The 19,635-nt window shown below is 38.7% G+C and overlaps 3 protein-coding genes across 3 annotated transcripts; 1 reads left to right on the forward strand and 2 right to left on the reverse strand.

Moving 5' to 3' along the window:
* Positions 1–1,549: 1,549 nt before the first annotated feature.
* On the reverse strand, positions 1,550–3,481 carry rpl27a (ribosomal protein L27a). The gene is made up of 5 exons (XM_052544524.1): positions 3,385–3,481; positions 3,027–3,090; positions 2,847–2,922; positions 1,863–2,037; positions 1,550–1,714 (listed from the first exon to the last, which is right to left on the reverse strand). The coding sequence occupies exons 1-5, from the start codon at positions 3,385–3,387 to the stop codon at positions 1,586–1,588; spliced, it is 447 nt and encodes a 148-aa protein (XP_052400484.1). The 5' UTR covers positions 3,388–3,481; the 3' UTR covers positions 1,550–1,585.
* A 437-nt stretch (positions 3,482–3,918) lies between these two features.
* On the forward strand, positions 3,919–6,873 carry ric3b (RIC3 acetylcholine receptor chaperone b). The gene is made up of 6 exons (XM_052544509.1): positions 3,919–4,594; positions 5,033–5,244; positions 5,326–5,407; positions 5,504–5,597; positions 5,668–5,807; positions 5,887–6,873. The coding sequence occupies exons 1-6, from the start codon at positions 4,384–4,386 to the stop codon at positions 6,186–6,188; spliced, it is 1,041 nt and encodes a 346-aa protein (XP_052400469.1). The 5' UTR covers positions 3,919–4,383; the 3' UTR covers positions 6,189–6,873.
* Positions 6,874–13,267: 6,394 nt separating this feature from the next.
* psma1 (proteasome 20S subunit alpha 1) lies at positions 13,268–17,263 on the reverse strand. Its single transcript, XM_052544517.1, has 10 exons — positions 17,149–17,263; positions 15,936–15,980; positions 15,749–15,850; positions 15,515–15,618; positions 15,198–15,286; positions 15,017–15,087; positions 14,798–14,927; positions 13,752–13,831; positions 13,568–13,672; positions 13,268–13,491 (listed from the first exon to the last, which is right to left on the reverse strand). The coding sequence occupies exons 1-10, from the start codon at positions 17,149–17,151 to the stop codon at positions 13,432–13,434; spliced, it is 789 nt and encodes a 262-aa protein (XP_052400477.1). The 5' UTR covers positions 17,152–17,263; the 3' UTR covers positions 13,268–13,431.
* Between the last annotated feature and the right edge of the window lie 2,372 nt (positions 17,264–19,635).

Raw genomic sequence — 19,635 nt, forward strand, 5'->3', positions numbered from 1 at the left:
TTCAATGATCGGCCAAGTATCTGCATTACAAAGAGACCAACATTAAGTCTGTGGACCAAAGCATTCAAAATGTGTAAAAGTTTAAGTTGGAAATGTCTTTTTCATGTCTATGCTCAAAAAGTGGAACAGACTCGCATGCCATAATTAATATCACAACAGATCATGCCAAACTCGCATGGCCCTTTATTAAATCAGCAACTAACATGGATTTTTAACCAAATAAAAAGGTAATCATCTTTCATATTCATTTAAATATTTTTTTTTTTTCAGTTAAAATTAATAAACAGTTCACAGTTGATCAGTTAAATGTCCATTTTCGCCGATAAAATCACGTTATGCGCGCTGTACGGAACACCGTCATATTCCGCACTGGCGGAGGTGGTACTTCCCCCACTTTTCTTAAAAACTATTGGTCCTAAAGACGTCAATCAAAATGAGAATGAGAATGAGCACACAAACTTGCTTGTCTGTCTTTCAACAACGGAGGAGTGGTCGCTGGCGTGCGGTGAATAGCGAAAAGTGTACGGAACATGGTTAGTCTACGTTACATGAAAGTTCAGATAAAACATACACAGAGTAAGAAGAGATGACTGATAGGACATAGGCAAGGATCTGCAGATACTGCACCACAAATATCTAATCTTGTAAAATGTGTGCTTAGATACTGCCGCTCCTTTGAGTCCGTGCGATCACGAATCTCGAAAGTGAATTCGCACAAAAAAGCAAATGGCTCTGTTCTTCATGTGTTTCGTGTGGAGTGCAGCGTGCGGTGACTTCTGTTGCTTTAAGCACATCACTCTGTACACTAGATGTGCAGAAGAGCTCTGTGCCGCTGTTTGAAGCGTTTCACACTTCTAAAGTTTTGCTCATTGAAAGATTAGCTTTTTTTCCCATTAATCTTATTTTCATTAATGTATTTAAGAATGCAAATAGTTAAAATTGCATAATGTGCCCCCAAAATATATTTTCCTGCTAAATTAGTCAGCTAGTTTAATTTAAATTTGTAATATTTTTATTCAAATTTAGTTTTACTCTGTAATGAAGCGAGTATTTAGTGGTTTATGTTCAAAAAGAGGACCATTGGTTTCACAAACGTATCATTGACATTCTGTAGTGGTGTTGGATCAGTATCGACATTTCTTGAATTTGGAATACTCTGTAATCTTACACTGCAAAATAAAAAAAAAAAGACTAAAAGAATTTACCGAAGACTTAAATTAATCCATTATATAATGGAAGCCATAAAAACAGACAATTGTGATAATCGGCACAAGTCAGCCAAATTTCGTAATTGTGACAGCCCTAGTTCAAAACACACTTCAATAATCACTTTAATGATACACAAAGTGTTCCTGTGTTTGATACAAGTCTACATTCAAATAAAACAGCTGAAAACTACTGATAAGAATTAAGGCTAAAATTAAAACACCTTCAGATGACTTCAAAATCGTTTATAAGAGAGAACACAAATGAGCTCTCACCAGGCTTCCATCAGGACAAAAACTGAACTAAATGTAGATGTATAAAAGAAAAAAAAAACCATGAACAGTTAAACTTTTCAGATATTTTATTTAGCAAAAGGAGTTTAGGCGGTCAGCACGCAGGCTCCTCCAACACCCTTGATCTTCTCCTCAGCCCGTCTGCTGAAGAACTTGGCCTTCACGATGACCGGCTGCTTGGGCAGCTTGCCTTTCCCCAACACCTTGAAGTAGCCCTGAAACACACCACAATATCAGCACATCCTTTCACCTGGAACCAGACACACACTGCAGGAACGCACACAATAAATATACACATATATACAAGAAGCGTTTCAAAACGCATGATCCCAGAGGTGAGGCTGCTGATCTTATGTCACTTACAGCTCGCACGACATCAATGATGGGTGCCGGCCCTTCGGGTTTCTTGCCGTAGTTGACTCTCGTCTGCTCGCTGACCAGCGTCCACAGCTTGTCCAGGTTAATGGTGGGGCAGAAGAGAGTGTTTCGCTTCAAGTGGTAATGTCTCATGCCCACCTTACCAAAATAACCTGGATGACTGTAGAAAACAAACACCAATAAACTCTCCAGATCAAGAACTTAAAATCACTTGTTCACAAAAAGATACATCTAGTCCAATTTATACAGCAAACAGGGTTTCTGCAGATTTTATAAAAGTAAATTTAAGACTTTAAACTGAGAAAAGAAACATATGTAAGTGTCCAGTAAACTACTAAGCTAAAATCACATCACTTAAAACCAAGGCTTGAAAACCTCTGGTGCAAACCTGTAGTTTGGAAAGAACCATGTAACGTACTATACTTCGATCACGCTGCAAAAAAAAGTGATGTTCCTCAATATTTCCATCTGATTTCACATTACAAAAATCTATCAAGATGCTAATGCTCTAATCAAGGTGCTAACGGGCTCAGAAAAAACTTGTTTTAAAGCATTACATTACATTTTTGTTAAGTTTTTCATCTAAAGTATATTTATCTTGGTCGAAGAATATTTACATATTTGTATTGGAAAATAAGATTAAATAGTTCTTTACAGGATTAAAGCCTTGACTTTGACGGTTTCTGCTCTAAGACATGCTCTTAATGTGTGGAAGGCCGAATTTTCTTGAGTATTTAAGATCTATTTGTGACCCACAGAAACCCTGAAAGTTATGAAAACTGTATTCAGTCCCTATAAAACACAGATTTTCAGTTAAGTCACTCCTGTTTCAGTTTTTACACTTAGAGCAGTATCTGAAGCTGTAGTACAAACACATTCGTTAATAACCTACACTACTCAAACACTGCTTCCTTCATTTCGTGACTGGATGAAACAAGTGAACAGCACGATTTTCAGCTTTTTACTCACTATTTGTCAAAATTGATTCTGTGATGATGCATGCCACCAGCATTACCGCGACCACCGGGATGCTTCCTGTGCTTGCCTGCAGAAAACATCCAACACGGTACAGATTAATGTCGTAAACAGCTCAAACACACAGGATTCACACACTCCCGTCTCTGAACATTTCTCTCACGTGTTACTGACCGATACGCCCGTGCCCGTGGCTGACGTGCCCGCGCAGCTTTCTAGTCTTAGACTTCTTGGTTGGCTGTTGAAAAAACACATTTATTTCGTTGTACTTTACATTCTGCGGTATTTCTGTTGACCTCTAAGACACATCTCAGAGCTGTCGGACATTAGCAGCGCGAGCGCCGCTACAGCTCGACAATGCCGTCAAAATATATCTATATCGATACACATCCACAAAATACAGGCTGATAATCATACTTAAAATGATATAGAACCACATCAAGAAATAACAACGCTGTTCTGACTCTCTTTAATAAAAGATTGAGAAAGATTAAAGTTGTAATCACACGGAGAGCAATCCTAGAGCACCTACCATGGTAGCGGCAGAGAATGCAAAGAGGAAGCTGTCCTGTGATCTCGCGAGATAATGCGCGAGGACCGCGTCGAGTGGGATCGCAACGAGAGAGCGCCGCCAGCAGACTGGAGGAAAAACTACTACTATTAAACCGTCAAGCGTTAATCTTTTTTCATATTATTATTATTATTATTATTATTATTATTATTATTATTATTATTATTATTATTATTATTATTATTATTAATTGTTCTCATTTAATCCAAGACGTCTAATTGTGTATATACAGTAAATAAATCAACCGAAACATCCGTGACCATAAATCAGCTTCACAGACTGTATAAGGCTGTCAGGAGGATATTAAGATGTTCCAAACACCTTCGGCAAGGTTTTTATTTCATTTTATACGTCACACATTTGTTGTCTAATGTTATTGTTTTCCCGTGAAACTACTACTATAAAACCGTCAAGCGTTAATCTTTTTTTCTTTCATATTCTTTTTATTATTATTATTATTAATTTTTCTAATTTAATCCAAGACGTCTAATTGTGTACATACAGTAAATAAATCAATCAAAGCATCCGTAGGCCTAAATCAGCTTCACAGGCTGTATAAGACTGTCAGGAGGATATTCATCTTAAGATGTTCCAAACACCTTCGGCAAGGCTTTTAATTTTATTTTCTACGTATGTGTCACACATTTGTTGTTTAATGTTATCGTTTTCCTGTGACGCTGAAATGACACTCAGTGGAGGAAGAATATTATATGATCTTCATCAGCGCGGAGGAAAGCCACAGTTCTCAGGTGACCTTCAGCTTCAGACGCGCACTGGACACTATTTTTACAATGATGCCGTTGACAAACTGTTTTCTGTTTGAACTGCAAACACTACAGTGAAAAGTTCAGATAACACAATTATAAAGGAGACTGATAAACCTCGCCCACTTCATCATTTTGTCTGCTATATTCAGTTTCTATGGCAGCACTCCGGAAATGAAGAGGCTGTTTTTATGTGATGCGGGGGGCAGGTGCGCGTCACAGATGCAGATTCGGTTACAGAGGTGCTTCGGTCACTCCCGAGTCACTCTCAAATCAGATATCATTAAACATGTCTATTTCGACATTTCAGAAGCTCACTGTAGTGTCATGCGTGGTGCTGTGCGTCGCGCTTCTGCTGCCTAAAATGCTTTTATCGCGAGGAAAGAGAGACACACCGCACTCCGAAGGTACACGAGCATTGTTATTATTACAAGACTCTTTTTATTTCATTAGTTCGCAATCTCTTTCTGTCTAGATTCGGTAAGAATATATGTGTTCTGCATTTGGATCTTGAAACAGCAGTGGTATCACCGATACGGATCTATAACCAAAATTTAAACAAATACATTTTGTACATAAATACAAATAATTTTTTGTAAAGCATAACGGCAAATAAATATTGAAACTGTGTCTTTATGTGTATCAGTACTACTCAGCTTTACATTAAATATATTTTTAATTTTTTTTTTGCATACAGAAAAACCTTAAATAAACAGTGGTGCTCTATATATGTATGGTGAAGTATGTATATAATGCATAAGTGTAGATATTTATATGTTGATATGAAAGGGAGGGCTGATTCTGAAATGTAAACACTGATGGCAGTCTGTGAATGTCTCGTGCAGGGCCCGCAGGTCACTTTCCTCCCATGCCACACCGAGCGCCTGTATCTGAGGAGCGGAGGCACTTCTCCAAAGCCCACAACCCTGAAGCCATCGCCCGGGCCAAAGGAGCCGCTACTGGAGCCAGCACCGGAGGAAAGTCCAACCTCGCAGGGCAGATCATTCCCATCTACGGCTTCGGGATCTTACTCTACATCCTTTACATTCTGTTTAAGGTGAGACCGCACTCCCAGATCTCAGATGTTACGGCCGGAGGCTCAGATGACATGTGAAGTGTTTGTCTGTGTCTGTCAAAGATCACGTCCAAAGGCAAAACAGCGAAACCTCCAAAGAGCCGATTCACTGCTGTCAGATCAGAAAACATGAAGAGGAAAATAAGTATGAGCACATACACACCACCTGGACATCACATTATATTATAATTGTAAACACTTTCACATGTATGTGTGTGTCTATCCCGTCTCTCTCTCTCAGCTGATTTTGAGCTGGCTCAGCTGCAGGACAGACTGAATGAGACGAAGGATGTGATCGAGAGAATCATTTCTACAGCCAGCGCTGGCTCAGACAGGTGTGTGTGTGTCTGTGTGTGTGTTTGTGTGTGTCTGTTTCGACGTGACGTGTGTGTTGCTTTGGTGCAGTATTGGAGGAGCGGTGGCCATGGATGAGGAGCAGCAGTTACTGTACCAGCTGCAGGAGATCACACGCGTCATGCAGGAGGGACAGTTCGTGGACACAGTCCCAGCAAACCCTGACCACTCCTGCGACCGTGAGTGGGACGGTGAGATGTGCAGATCAATTCACCATTCACACATCCTTTATTCACGATCGGTGTCTAACGTAGCGTCTTATTTCTGCAGGTCTTCCTGGGAACGGTGGGAAGGAGCTTAATGAGCGTTTCTGTAGTGTTCATTCGCCTCACACGAGCGCAAACGCTCAGATGAGAGACGAGACGAGTGCGGAGATGAAGCGTCCTGATGAACAGTCTCTCAGTGACCCTGATGAAAACACAGACGGCAACAGAAACACAAAGATAGAGGACATTTCTTTGTGTAGCTCCGACAGCCAATCACAGCCAGAGACAGAAACTCTAATAGGAAGTGACATCACATCCGGCCCAGTGTCAGAACACAGCATCATCAGGCGGAGAAACAAACAATAAACCACCTAAATAATAACAATGCATTGCTTTATTGAAGATTAGTTTACTGCATGGGCGTCTTTCACCTTATATTGAGCGCTAAATGTTTTCCACGGTCTCTCAGTGGACGGTGTTTGTTAGACACACAGAAAAGAGCAGCTGTGTCAACATGTCACACATGAGCCCTTTACAGCTCTAAACTGATGAGTATTGAGGATCAATATCCTCTCTATTGTGCAGGTACATCAGCCTGTGCTCATACTGTAAACAATATGCAAACAGAGTTCATGTTCAGAAAAACATGAGGCACTTTAGCTACAGGAAGTATCTACTGACCCGCTGCATTCACCACAAACCTCCAATCATCTTGTGAATTACAGAACTTGGGACTTGAACGAGAAAAATATTCACTTGTGTTCAAATTTCTTGGACCTCAAATACTGAAAAAAACAACAACCCATAATGTACAACAGATTCATTTATCAGGTCTTCTACACTGTTTTCACATGATCACAGAAAGCTCTGTCCGTATTCAGTTTAGTTTTAGTTTTGTTTCTGTGCTTCTCATCTCATTACTTGTGTAGCAAACATTGAGAGTGATGCTTTTGTTCAAGATTTAGTCAAGTTCTCTTCTCATACTTGCATGATTGCATTAATGTCTATCGTTTACTGCTGCATGTTGTCTTAATAAAACACCACAAACTCACATCTGACGTTTATTTATTTGGTTCTCCATCCAGTGAATTGCATCTTCATTAGTTATTGAGATGAAGAGTTCATCAGTGATCTGATAATAAAAAATACTGAACTCTCAGATGTGACTCATCAGTAAAGGAGATAGTAAAACTCAAGGGCTGATTTGAACTACCTCTATAAACTCTTTCTAGTCAAGTCAAGTCACCTTTATTTATATAGCGTTTTAAACAAAATACATTGCGTCAAAGAAACTGAACAACATTCATTAGGAAAACGGTGTCAATAATGCAGAATGACAGTTAAAGGCAAACTATTCTAAACAAACATCCTGCATTGTGCCCTACATCTGAATTTAAGAGTGGATTGTGGTTTTCAAAACATTCATTTTCCTGGTTTAAAGAGGCTCTATTCTCGACCAAAGCTACGTAGGTGTAAACAGGGCTTTAATGGAATAAAACCAGTTTATTAGTTTGTAAGAAAAGATCTGCTGTTTTCATGATCTAATAAAATATGTTTGACAGACTGTGAGATGTGGGATGATGCACATAAATTTGGACGTTTCTGTGCCATTGATACGATCCCAAAGGTTAGTGTAGTAGAATGTTATTATTGGTCAATATAGACTTGACTTCCTGTCATTTATTTGTTACTAATCACATTCTGATTCTAACCAATGAATTTAGGATCTGATGGAGGCGTATATACAAATAAGTGCAATGTAGACTGTATAAAAAGATTAAATAGCTTGCGGTTTTGGTAAGGGGTGGGGGGCTAAACATAATAATGCTTTTATTGCATTATTAATCAGCGGTTTACTGAGCTCTTTCTGTAAAGTCAAAGTCAAAGTGACCTTTATTTATATAGCGATTTAAACAAAATACATTGCGTCAAAGCAACTGAACAACATTCATTAGGAAAACAGTGTGTCAATAATGCAAAATGATAGTTAAAGGCAGTTCATTGAATTCAGTGATGTCATCTCTGTTCAGTGTCTGTGCATTTATTTGCAATCAAGTCAACGATATCGCTGTAGATGAAGTGACCCCAACTAAGCAAGCCAGAGGCGACAGCGGCATGGAACCGAAACTCCATCGGTGACAGAATGGAGAAAAAAAACCTTGGGAGAAACCAGGCTCAGTTGGGGGCCAGTTCTCCTCTGACCAGACGAAACCAGTAGTTCAATTCCAGGCTGCAGCAAAGTCAGATTGTGCAGAAGAATCATCTGTTTCCTGTGGTCTTGTCCTGGTGCTCCTCTGAGACAAGGTCTTTACAGGGGATCTGTATCTGGGGCTCTAGTTGTCCTGGTCTCCGCTGTCTTTCAGGGCAGTAGAGGTCCTTTCTAGGTGCTGATCCACCATCTGGTCTGGATACGTACTGGATCCGGGTGACTGCAGTGACCCTCTGATCTGGACACAGACTGGATCTGGTGGCTATGGTGACCTCGGAACAAGAGAGAAACAGACAAATATTAGGGAGATGCCATTCTTCTAATGATGTAGCAAGTACATAGGGTGTTATGTGAAGTGTTTCCGGTTCCGGTTCCGGTTTACCTAATTAATGCAGCCTAAAAATCCTTTAACGGATTTGGATATTAAAAGCATATTAGTACAGGTCCTTCTCAAAAAATTAGCATATTGTGAAAAAGTTCATTATTTTCCATAATGTAATGATAAAAATTAAACTTTCATATATTTTAGATTCATTGCACACCAACTGAAATATTTCAGGTCTTTTATTGTTTTAATACTGATGATTTTGGCATACAGCTCATGAAAACCCAAAATTCCTATCCCAAAAAATTAGCATATCATGAAAAGGTTCTCAAAACGAGCTATTAACCTAATCATCTGAATCAACTAATTAACTCTAAACACCTGCAAAAGATTCCTGAGGCTTTTAAAAACTCCCAGCCTGGTTCATTACTCAAAACCGCAATCATGGGTAAGACTGCTGTCCAGAAGGCCATCATTGACACCCTCAAGCGAGGGAGTAAGACACATAAAGAAATTTCTGAACGAACAGGCTGTTCCCAAAGTGTTGTATCAAGGCACCTCAGTGGGAAGCCTGTGGGAAGGAAAAAGTGTGGCAAAAAACGCTGCACAACGAGAAGAGGTGTCCGGACCCTGAGGAAGATTGTGGAGAAGGACCGATTCCAGACCTTGGGAGTAGGGAGTAGAAACATCCAGAGCCACCGTGCATGATATGTGCAGGAAATGGGCTACAGAGAAGCAGCACTGGACTGTTGCTCAGTGGTCCAAACTACTTTTTTTGAATGAAAGCAAATTTTGTTTTTGTCATTAGGAAATCAAGGTGCCAGAGTCTGGAGGAAGACTGGGGAGAAGGAAATGCCAAAATGCCTGAAGTCCGTGATGGTCTGGGGTGCCATGTCAGCTGCTGGAGTTGGTCCACTGTGTTTTATCAAGGGCAGGGTCAATGCAGCTAGCTATCAGGAGATTTTGGAGCACTTCATGCTTCCATCTGCTGAAAAGCTTTATGGAGATGAAGATTTCGTTTTTCAGCACGACCTGGCACCTGCTCACAGTGCCAAAACCACTGGTAAATGGTTAACTGACCATGGTATTACTGTGTTGAGAGACGCAAGACCCAACCGCTATCGAAGCATCCTGGGCCTCCATAACACCTCAGCAGTGCCACAGGCTGATTGCCTCCATGCCACGCCGCACTGAAGCAGTCATTTCTGCAAAAGGATTCCCCACCAAGTATTGAGTGCATAACTGAACATAATTATTTTGGTTGACTTTTTTTGTATTAAAAACACTTTTCTTTTATTGGTCGGATGAAATATGCTAATTTTTCATGAGCTGTATGCCAAAATCATCAGTATTAAAACAATAAAAGACCTGAAATATTTCAGTTGGTGTGCAATGAATCTAAAATATATGAAAGTAATTTTTTTTCATTACATTATGGAAAATAATGAACTTTTTCACAATATGCTAGTTTTTTGAGAAGGACCTGTATGTTATGTGTATGCCAGATTAAAGAGATGGGTCTTTAATCTAGATTTAAACTGCAAGAGTGTGTCTGCCTCCCGAACAATGTAAGGTAGGTTATTCCAGAGTTTAGGCGCCAAATAAGAAAAGGATCTGCCGCCCGCAGTTGATTTTGATATTCTAGATATTATCAAATTGCCTGAGTTTTGAGAACGTAGCGGACGTAGAGTAATATAATGTAAAAGGAGCTCATTCAAATACTGAGGTGCTAAACCATTCAGGGCTTTATAAGTAATATGCAATATTTTAAAATCTATACGATGTTTGATAGGGAGCCAGTGCAGCGTTCTGGTTCTAGTAAGAACTCTTGCTGCTGCATTTTGGACTAGCTGTAGTTTGTTTACTAAGCGTGCAGAACAACCACCCAATAAAGCATTACAATAATCTAACCTTGAGGTCATAAATGCATGGATTAACATTTCTGCATTTGACATTGAGAGCATAGGCCGTAATTTAGATATATTTTTGAGATAGAAACATGCAGTTTTGCAAATGCACACCTAGGTTCCGAACTGATGACGAAGAATTGACAGAGCAGCCATCAAGTCTTAGAGAGTGTTCTAGGTTATTTCATGCAGAGTTTTTAGGTCCTATAATTAACACCTCTGTTTTTTTTTATTTAGCAGTAAGAAATTACTCGTCGTCCGGTTTTTTATATCGACTATGCATTCCATTAGTCTTTCAAATTGGTGTGTTTCACCGGGCTGCAAGGAAATATAGAGCTGAGTATCATCAGCATAACAGTGAAAGCTAACACCATGTTTCCTGATGATATCTCCCAAGGGTAACATATAAAGCGTGAAGAGTAGCGGCCCCAGTACTGAGCCTTGAGGTACTCCATACTGCACTTGTGATCGATATGATACATCTTCATTCACTGCTATGAACTGATGGAGGTCATATAAGTATGATTTAAACCATGCTAATGCACTTCCACTGATGCCAACAAAGTGTTCAAGTCTATGCAAAAGAATGTTGTGGTCAATTGTGTCAAACGCAGCACTAAGATCCAATAAAACTAATAGAGAGATACACCCACGATCAGATGATAAGAGCAGATCATTTTATAACTCTAAGGAGAGCAGTCTCAGTACTATGATACGGTCTAAATCCTGACTGGAAATCCTCACATATACCATTTTTCTCTAAGAAGGAATATAATTGTGAGGATACCACCTTTTCTAGTATCTTGGACAGAAAAGGGAGATTCGAGATTGGTCTATAATTAGCTAGTTCTTTGGGGTCAAGTTGTGGTTTTTTGATGAGAGGCTTAATAACAGCCAGCTTGAAGGTTTTGGGGACATATCCTAATGACAATGAGGAATTAATAATAGTCAGAAGAGGATCTATGACCTCTGGAAGCACCTCTTTTAGGAGCTTAGATGGTATAGGGTCTAACATACATGTTGTTGGTTTAGATGATTTAACAAGTTTATACAATTCTTCCTCTCCTATAGTAGAGAATGAGTGGAACTGTTCCTCAGGGGGTCTATAGTGCACTGTCTGATGCGAAACTGTAGCTGACGGCTGAATGGTTGCAATTTTATCTCTAATAGTATCGATTTTAGAAGTAAAGTAGTTCATAAAGTCATTACTGCTGTGGTGTTGGGAAAGTCAACACTTGTTGAGGCTTTATTTTTCGTTAAATTAGCCACTGTATTGAATAAATACCTGGGGTTATGTTTGTTTTCTTCTAAAAGAGAAGAAAATTAATCAGATCTAGCGGTTTTTAATGCTTTTCTGTAGGATAGGTTACTTTCCCGCCAAGCAATACGAAATACCTCTAGTTTTGTTTTCCTCCAGCTGTGCTTCATTTTTCGGGCTGCTCTCTTTAGGGTGCGAGTATACTTATTATACCATGGTGTCAAACGGTTTTCCTTAACCTTCCTTAAGCGTAAAGGAGCAACTGTATTTAAAGTGCTAGGAAAGAGAGAGTCCATAGTTTCTGTTACATCATCAAGTTGTTCTGAGGTTTTGGATATGCTAAGGAATTTGGATACATCAGGAAGATTACTTAAAAAGCAGTCTTTTGTGGTAGAAGTGATGGTTCTTCCATACTTGTAACAATAAGTAGAATTAAAAATTTTGACTATATGAAGTTTACACAGAACTAAATAATGATCTGAGATATCATCACTTGGCTGAATAATTTCAACACTATCAACATCAATTCCATGTGACAGTATTAAATCTAGAGAATGATTTCGACAATGAGTAAGTCCTGAAACGTGTTGTATAACACCAATAGAGTTCAGAATGTCTATAAATGTTGATCCCAATAAATTGAATTATAGTTATAATTTTCGTAGAAATAAAAATCTACCTCAGTTTATGCTCTAAACCAGTGTTACTCAAATCTTGCCCTGGAGTTCAGCTCCAACCCTGATCAAGCTCACTGACCTGTGATTGTCTTATGATCCTGAAGAAGTTGATTAGCATGCTCCGGTGTTTTTGGTCAGGGCTAGAGCTATTGGGCCAGATTTGAGGATCCCAGCTCTAAACTATAAAGGAGCCCTTTAGAATTAAAGGGATACTCCACCACAAAATGGAAATTGTGTCATTACTCAATTACTTCCATGTCATTCCAAATCTGTAAAAGCTTTGTTCATCTTAGGAACACAATTTAAAATATTTTGGATGATAACTGGGAGGCTTGTGACTGTCCCATTTACTGTCAAGTAAAATACACTGTCAAGGTCCAGAAAAATATGAAAAGCATTGTCAGAATAGTCCATCTATCATCAGTGGTTCAACCGTAACATTATGAAACAAAGAGAATACTTTTTGTACACGATGAAAAAAAAAAACGACTTTATTCAACAATTAGTCGGCTCTGTGTCTCTCCGCTTCACTATAGCGCAAGTAGCTAATGCTATTCTGTGTCAGTCGCACCACAAGGACACCGTTTCTGCTTGTATTTACTTTTATTTGAACGAAAACAGCATGTCCTCATGGCGCAGCTGTCAGAAATGTATTCAGCTCATATTCTCCAAAACGGTGCTACAGTGATGCAGAGACACATTGTTAATTGACACGAATTGTTAAATAAAGTCGTTATTTCTGTTTTCTTCAAGTACAAAAAGATAGTCTCATCTTTTCTAGATTAAGATATTAAGTGCTATTAAAAGATCAAATTCTACTTATTTTTATAATTTCTTCCTAATTTCTAATTTGCACAAAGGACAAAGATGGGCTTACATCATGAACGTGAAACATGTCGAATGAAGCATTTTCTTGGAAAGGAACAGACTTGATTTTCAAATACACAATGGTTATGTCAGTCTGACTGAAAGTGCACTGAATGGGAATCAGGATTTTGAGTGTAATTATTTAATAATCTGCTGTACAGTCTCAATGGACCTCCACAGTCAAAGCACAAACACACTCAGAAAGAATCAAAAACGGTTTTATTACTCTTAAACTCACAGACAGAAAATGAAGGTTTTATGGTGCAATGTATAATGTGTGAGGAGTTTAAATGTTACTTTTTATTTTTATCTCAGTGAGCTCCAGAAGCTCCAGTCAACTTTAAGTGACACAGACAGAAGTACATGTTAGGTCTCCATGGGTTCATCAGGTACAGCTGGAGCCGCTTCATCTGCTGGCTGGGCCACCTGCGGTCCACAAACACCATCAGATCAAGATCACACACATCCTCACACACCTGCAAACAAACGTAACAATCCTCACCCTTCTCTGGGGTCTCTCCTCCAGACCCTCCAGGAACTTTGCCACATCGTCATCGTCATAGATGGTGAACTCCGTTTCCTTTCCCACAATCCCAATGGACACATTCTGGAGGAAACCAGACGTTAGTCAGATGGGGTAACAGTGGTAATGAGCGTGAGTGCAGCGACAGGATGAAATATCAAACCTTTGTGGTCAGATCCTGTTCAGCAGGGAGAGTCTCACGCAGCGCACGCAGACCGTGCTGCACCAGCTCATTCAGATCACCTGCACACAAGAGCACACTCACCTGAAGCATGACCACCTCAACTCACCCAGGACAAGATCAGCTGTGCAAAACTACACTTCATGTTTTGAGTGTATTGAACTGAAATAGCACTGATTTGCGGTGTACTTCAAATATTAAAAAGTATCATATAAGATAGTAGGTAACACTATTTTAAGGTGTTGTTGCTACACGTTACGTGTACTTACTATTATAAGAATTATGCGTAATTACTTGCAAGTAACCCTAAAACAAATACTAATCCTTAGACTAACCATACAGTAAGTACAAGTTGTTAATATTACTCAGTACTTAAAAGTGTAATTACACTGTAAAAAGAACACCTTAAAGTTTAACCATATAATACTAATAAAATAAGGACACTTAAGTGTACTTGAACAGAGACACTTTCAGGCCCCAGTTTATATTTTTGTAATTATAGAAGTAACTATAAAAATTAATTATATGCCGGGAATTGTATAATAAGTAAAATGTAAACGCATGCATCTACACAGTAACTGCACTAAGTCATGACTGTTTCTAAACACACTGAAGTACTTAAAGTTTTACTTTAAAACACATTTCAAATCATTGTTTTATACTTATTTTGATGCGTTAATGTACTAAAGCTAATGTAAAGAATATATTTAAATAAAAGATTATATAAGTATATATTTATATTTTAAAGGTAATCTATATTAAATGTACTAAATTGCAACTATCATTACAAATGTGTAGTTACTAATATTTAAATACATGACACACATTGCTGTAGAAAAGACAAAGTATATATTTTGTATTTAATCCAAATATAAAAAAAATAGTATATTGTCTATGTGTCTATAAAATTACATTCTTTCTACAAGTTTTATAAATATAGTATATTAATATAGTATATTATTTTAAAGTATTATTTTAACGTGTCATCTTGCGGTTTCTGTGATGTAACGTGTCTCTTAATAACATACAGTCCAGGAAGGCCTCCATGTGTCTCTCCAGGTACGTGCGGGCCGACTGCGAGCGAGCGCCGATCGACATGGCTTTACAGTCAAAGTAATTGGCTGAGGGGCACGTCTGGAAGATGTGCGGTCCCATGTCCTAAAATTCACAAACACAGCAGGAATTCACCATTGAACATGACTCTGCTTCCACTGAACATGTCTGCCTTGCTCGACCTCTGTACTCACATCATATCCTGCGATCAGCAGCCCCACTCCATACGGCCGTCTGCCGTACCGCTGCGTGGGAATCTGAGTCTCTGTGGGAACAGCGTTCAGGAAATACAGACACTAGTTTGAAGATACTTCAACTAAACAGTAACGGCAGTGACGAGAGACAGCTCTCCAGAGCGGCAAGCTTAAAGGATACTGCTTCCAATGAGCGAGACCAGTCGAGACACAGGAAGAGGTCTATCGAAGACGAACCTGGAGTCCAGACACTCCTGCCGCATGAAGTTGCTTTACAGAAAGAGAGAGACAGTGAGATACTGATGACAGGAGACTTCGATGGAAGAGCACAAGAGACATTCAAGATCAGAACTGAACAACGAGGCTGTGAGGGTCAGTATAATCCACTATAGGAATGCACTTCAGTCCTCAAAGCCTAGTTTTCATTAAATAAGCCGTTAGCCAAAGATCTATAGTGCCTGATCAGTACAGATGTTGAAACGATGGCTTGTGGTTTACCAGAGGAGTCTGGCATCTGCCGTCAGTCCTGCGATTGAAATGCCCACGTGGCTGTCCACATGCAGGATCTTCTTCTGATGGGCGGCCAGTTCAGACTGAGCTCTCTACGAACAAACACATTCAACAGGGGTTTCTGAAGGGGTTACTGGTGCTTGGGCTTTGATATGAGCTCTCCTCAACCAGATACACGGTCCGAGGGATCAATGATGTGGTGTAACAGAGATGTGAGAGTACCTTGAGGGCCACGAGAACAGCGTGAGAGCGTGATTTGAGGCCGACGGTGGCTGAACCCTGCTTAACTGCCTCCATCGCATACTCGATCTGATGAATGCGACCCTGAACACAAACCCCACAGATAAACAACCCAACACATGCCGACTTCACACGCATGAGACAATTAAAGAATGAATGAGGAAATTACCTGCGGACTCCACACGGTCACGTCATTGTCATACTGGTTCCGAAACTGAAAAATAAAAATATAAAAATGAGCATAATGATTGAAATGGTGTAACAACAACAAGTAGATCGACACTCAAATGAACTCTTTCTATGCAGATATGCTCAGACTGTCCTTGAGAAAAAGAAATGCGCTTCAGTGTACTCTTAATCTTAGTCGTAAAAGTATATATATATATATATATAAACACTGTACTTAAAGATAATATATTATTGAAATAAAAGGCCACTTAAGTGTTAACACACTAATCTACAATTGTAAAAAAAAAAAAAAGAGCACTGTCAGATAACGTCAAATTAAACGTTTACTGAAAGTTCATTTTAAATATTAGTTTTAATATTAATATTCTTTTGTCAAGCTTTAAAAATGAATATTACTTTTATGTTCCGACTAACATATAAAAAAAATTATTTCATAGTTTTATTCAAAATTACGAAAAAATAATGATTAAAAACATGTCATTTTAAACGCGGCAATGAAATATATTTTAGTGCATCATAAATGCTTGTCAACAGGAACGACTTTTTAAAGTATGTTAAAGTAAAACATTTAAGTTTAATAAAAAAATAAAATAATAATAAAATATTCTGGGCACAATTGTTATCACTGTAATGCACAAACTCTACTGAAATAATGAACGTTATCCAGTCCATCCGCTCCGGACAACATGAAACCGATTTTTTTTTTTTTTTTTTTGCAGTTATTGAATATGGGCCAGATATTTCTCGAGAGTTTTCTGCGATTGATGTTGTGAGTTTGAGAACACACAGATATATATTTGGGTTAAAAGTGTCTTTCTGAGCGTCGTGCAGCTTCTGTTGGCGGAGAGAACGAAATCGAAAGCTGCGGCCTCATTCAAGAGCCACACAGAGAATAATATTAATCGCCGGAAAAAACAAATAACTACCATTATTTTCTAGAAAAAGACAAGTAAATTTACAAACACCAGTATATAAACCGCAGAGATTGATATTTATTCTTCACGATGAGAGTTTCTGTATCATGCTGCGAGCATTCCGCTTACTCACGCTCATCATTACCTCGCATACACTCATAACGACATTAACATCTCCAACTCACACTGCATAAAATCTACTTCTAAAAAAGTGATCAAATAGACAGTCCAACAGAAGACTGTACGCTAGTTAGAACGGTATATATGATAATTTCTCACCATATTTGCTATAAACCAGGCGTCTATCCACCGAGCGCGCGATGATTCAGCTCGATTTGTTTTCCTCGTTCAATAAGGGCCGGAAGTGAACTAATCGAGCACAGAGTGCTTTATCGCTGCAGCGCCATCCACTGACAACAAAAGAGGGAAAAACTTAGCATGCATGAACTTGTTGGTAGCAACTTACTTGAACCTTATATATCTTAAAATAGAGTGCTCTTTATAATGAATTGTATGATCTCACAAATAATTGTATTTTAATTATTTTCTTATCAAACTGCATCACAGTGCTAAATTGATTTAGAGTCATAATGAAAGAATGCATGCACTTCAACAACATGAGTCCTAAAGAAGCACAGACAGATAAAAGATGTAACATAACCTCTGCCAGCCATTTCCCAAAAAAGAAACAAAAGGTCCAGGTGGGAGGACGTGATAAAGGATCCCAGGAGAAGCGAAGGAGAGCTAGGACCTGAGCTGGAGAGGGCCTGGAGGTCAAGAGGTCAAGAGGCATTTATTTATCATTTGCATAGTTAACACTGGGGAAAACAGGGCATCGAAATGCTTGTGATGAAGCTAAGACATAAACAGACAGACATACGTGGAGGGCACTGAGACTTTAGGGGCGATCACACTTCACTTTTCATTCCAGACCAGTCAGACCAGAAACGCAAGCTCCTGCAAAAAATTTCGTTTTTTACCTGCGTTCCAAAGTTCAAGTTTGGTGAACTCTGACGTGCGAATTCTACTGTGGGACCAGTACCTCTCTGTAGGGAAATTCAAAAATTAAGGAAACGCTAATTTTAGGTGTAGCGCAGCGTCCTATTTTAAGTAATACATCTTTAAAAGATTATAAAAATAAAATTAAAAAAGAAGCTGCATGGTTCGCAGTGCCAATGGAAACAGGAACAGATGGTACATTTGAATGAGGACACATTTTTATAAATTTCTTAATGTGTATATATTTATATATATAGAGAGAGAGAGAGAGAGAGAGAGAGAGAGAGAGACCGAGAGTACAATATAAAAAGACACTTTCGATGCAGTAGCAAAAGTACAAGCACTTATTACTCCATGTTGTGATAAATGAGGGGAAACCGTTATATCTTGCTCCCGCCCATGTTCAAAGCCTAGTGTGACCGCCCCTTTTGAGGGACTTCAGTGCCCATAGGCAGAACAGACACAGACAGAGCATTACATACAAATACGTGTCAGTAACAGATACAATAAGGGTAGACAGTGTTAGGAGTTATAAGTAGTCCTGGGGTGCTAATATAAGATTATTGGGGTGGAGCTGTGTTTAAAATGTCATTGTGGAGCGTCACAGAGCTACATGAAGGAATATTAAAAAGTGGCAGTGCAAGTACAATAAAAGTAAACTTAAGAGCAGCGTGTATTCTGGTTTTAGAGGAAGGATAGCAGGTTGTTATTCAGCCTGATGGCTTGAAGATAGAAGCTGTTCTTCAGTCTGGTTGGAGAGCAGTGAAGGAGAAGACCAAGGCCGAGCTGAAGAACAGAGGAAAACTGTGAAGCCGACTGGACTCAGAACTGATTCAGACCATTCACTCCTATTAGATGAACTGGACATCACTTCGGACCATTCGTCTGAGGCCCTAGATTACAGGTAATAATGTTTTAAATAATGTTCAGTCTCTCTCACAAACTCATAATTTTACTTCATCATCAGGAGCCTTGCTTTTTCAGACTCTCAGATGACGATAGCTCTTGATATTTTATGAACCACCAAAGAAAAAACACAAATTGAGCTAAAAATCATCTTTACTGTTCATCTGAAGAAAAGAGTGAACAACATCTTGGATGACCTGCGAGTGAGTAAATTAACTGCAGATTTGTGGGGTTAACTATCCCATTATCAAAGACACATACAGAGCTATAAATGAGCCAGACAAGACACAGATTAACCTAATTATCACTGCAGAAATCAATATAAACTGGAACTAAATGCAGGATATGAAAACCCGAAATTAAACTTCAACATAAGTGTCCTAAAAGAAATACAGATACAGCACAGACATGACATAATATATATTTATATTAATTTATTACCAGCATTTATTAATTTAAGTTCATAACATTGAACTAATGTTATCGAGTGAGATCTTAATTTTTGTAAAGCATTCTGTTTTTACTGCATTAAATATTTACACATGCTTTTTCCAGCTGTCCTCATAAAACCACACGCACACATAAAGATTGATGCTCAGATTCACACTATTTTATGAATTCCTTTAATACGTCAGATTAAATATACAGTAGGTAACACAGTAAATTAACAGTTATTAACAATATCATTGATAGTCAATATTGACTAATGTAGTTAACTGGTTAACAAAAGGAACCTTATTGTAAAGTGTAATCAAAAATGTATGAAACAGATAAGACATCTCAACACAATTCTTCAACTGATGAGTTAAGCTCCTGTAAGATTCACACACAAATCTGAAGTAAAAGCTAGAACAGTGTAAT

Source organism: Carassius gibelio, chromosome A25, assembly GCF_023724105.1.
Source record: "Carassius gibelio isolate Cgi1373 ecotype wild population from Czech Republic chromosome A25, carGib1.2-hapl.c, whole genome shotgun sequence".
Lineage (NCBI taxonomy): Eukaryota > Metazoa > Chordata > Actinopteri > Cypriniformes > Cyprinidae > Carassius > Carassius gibelio.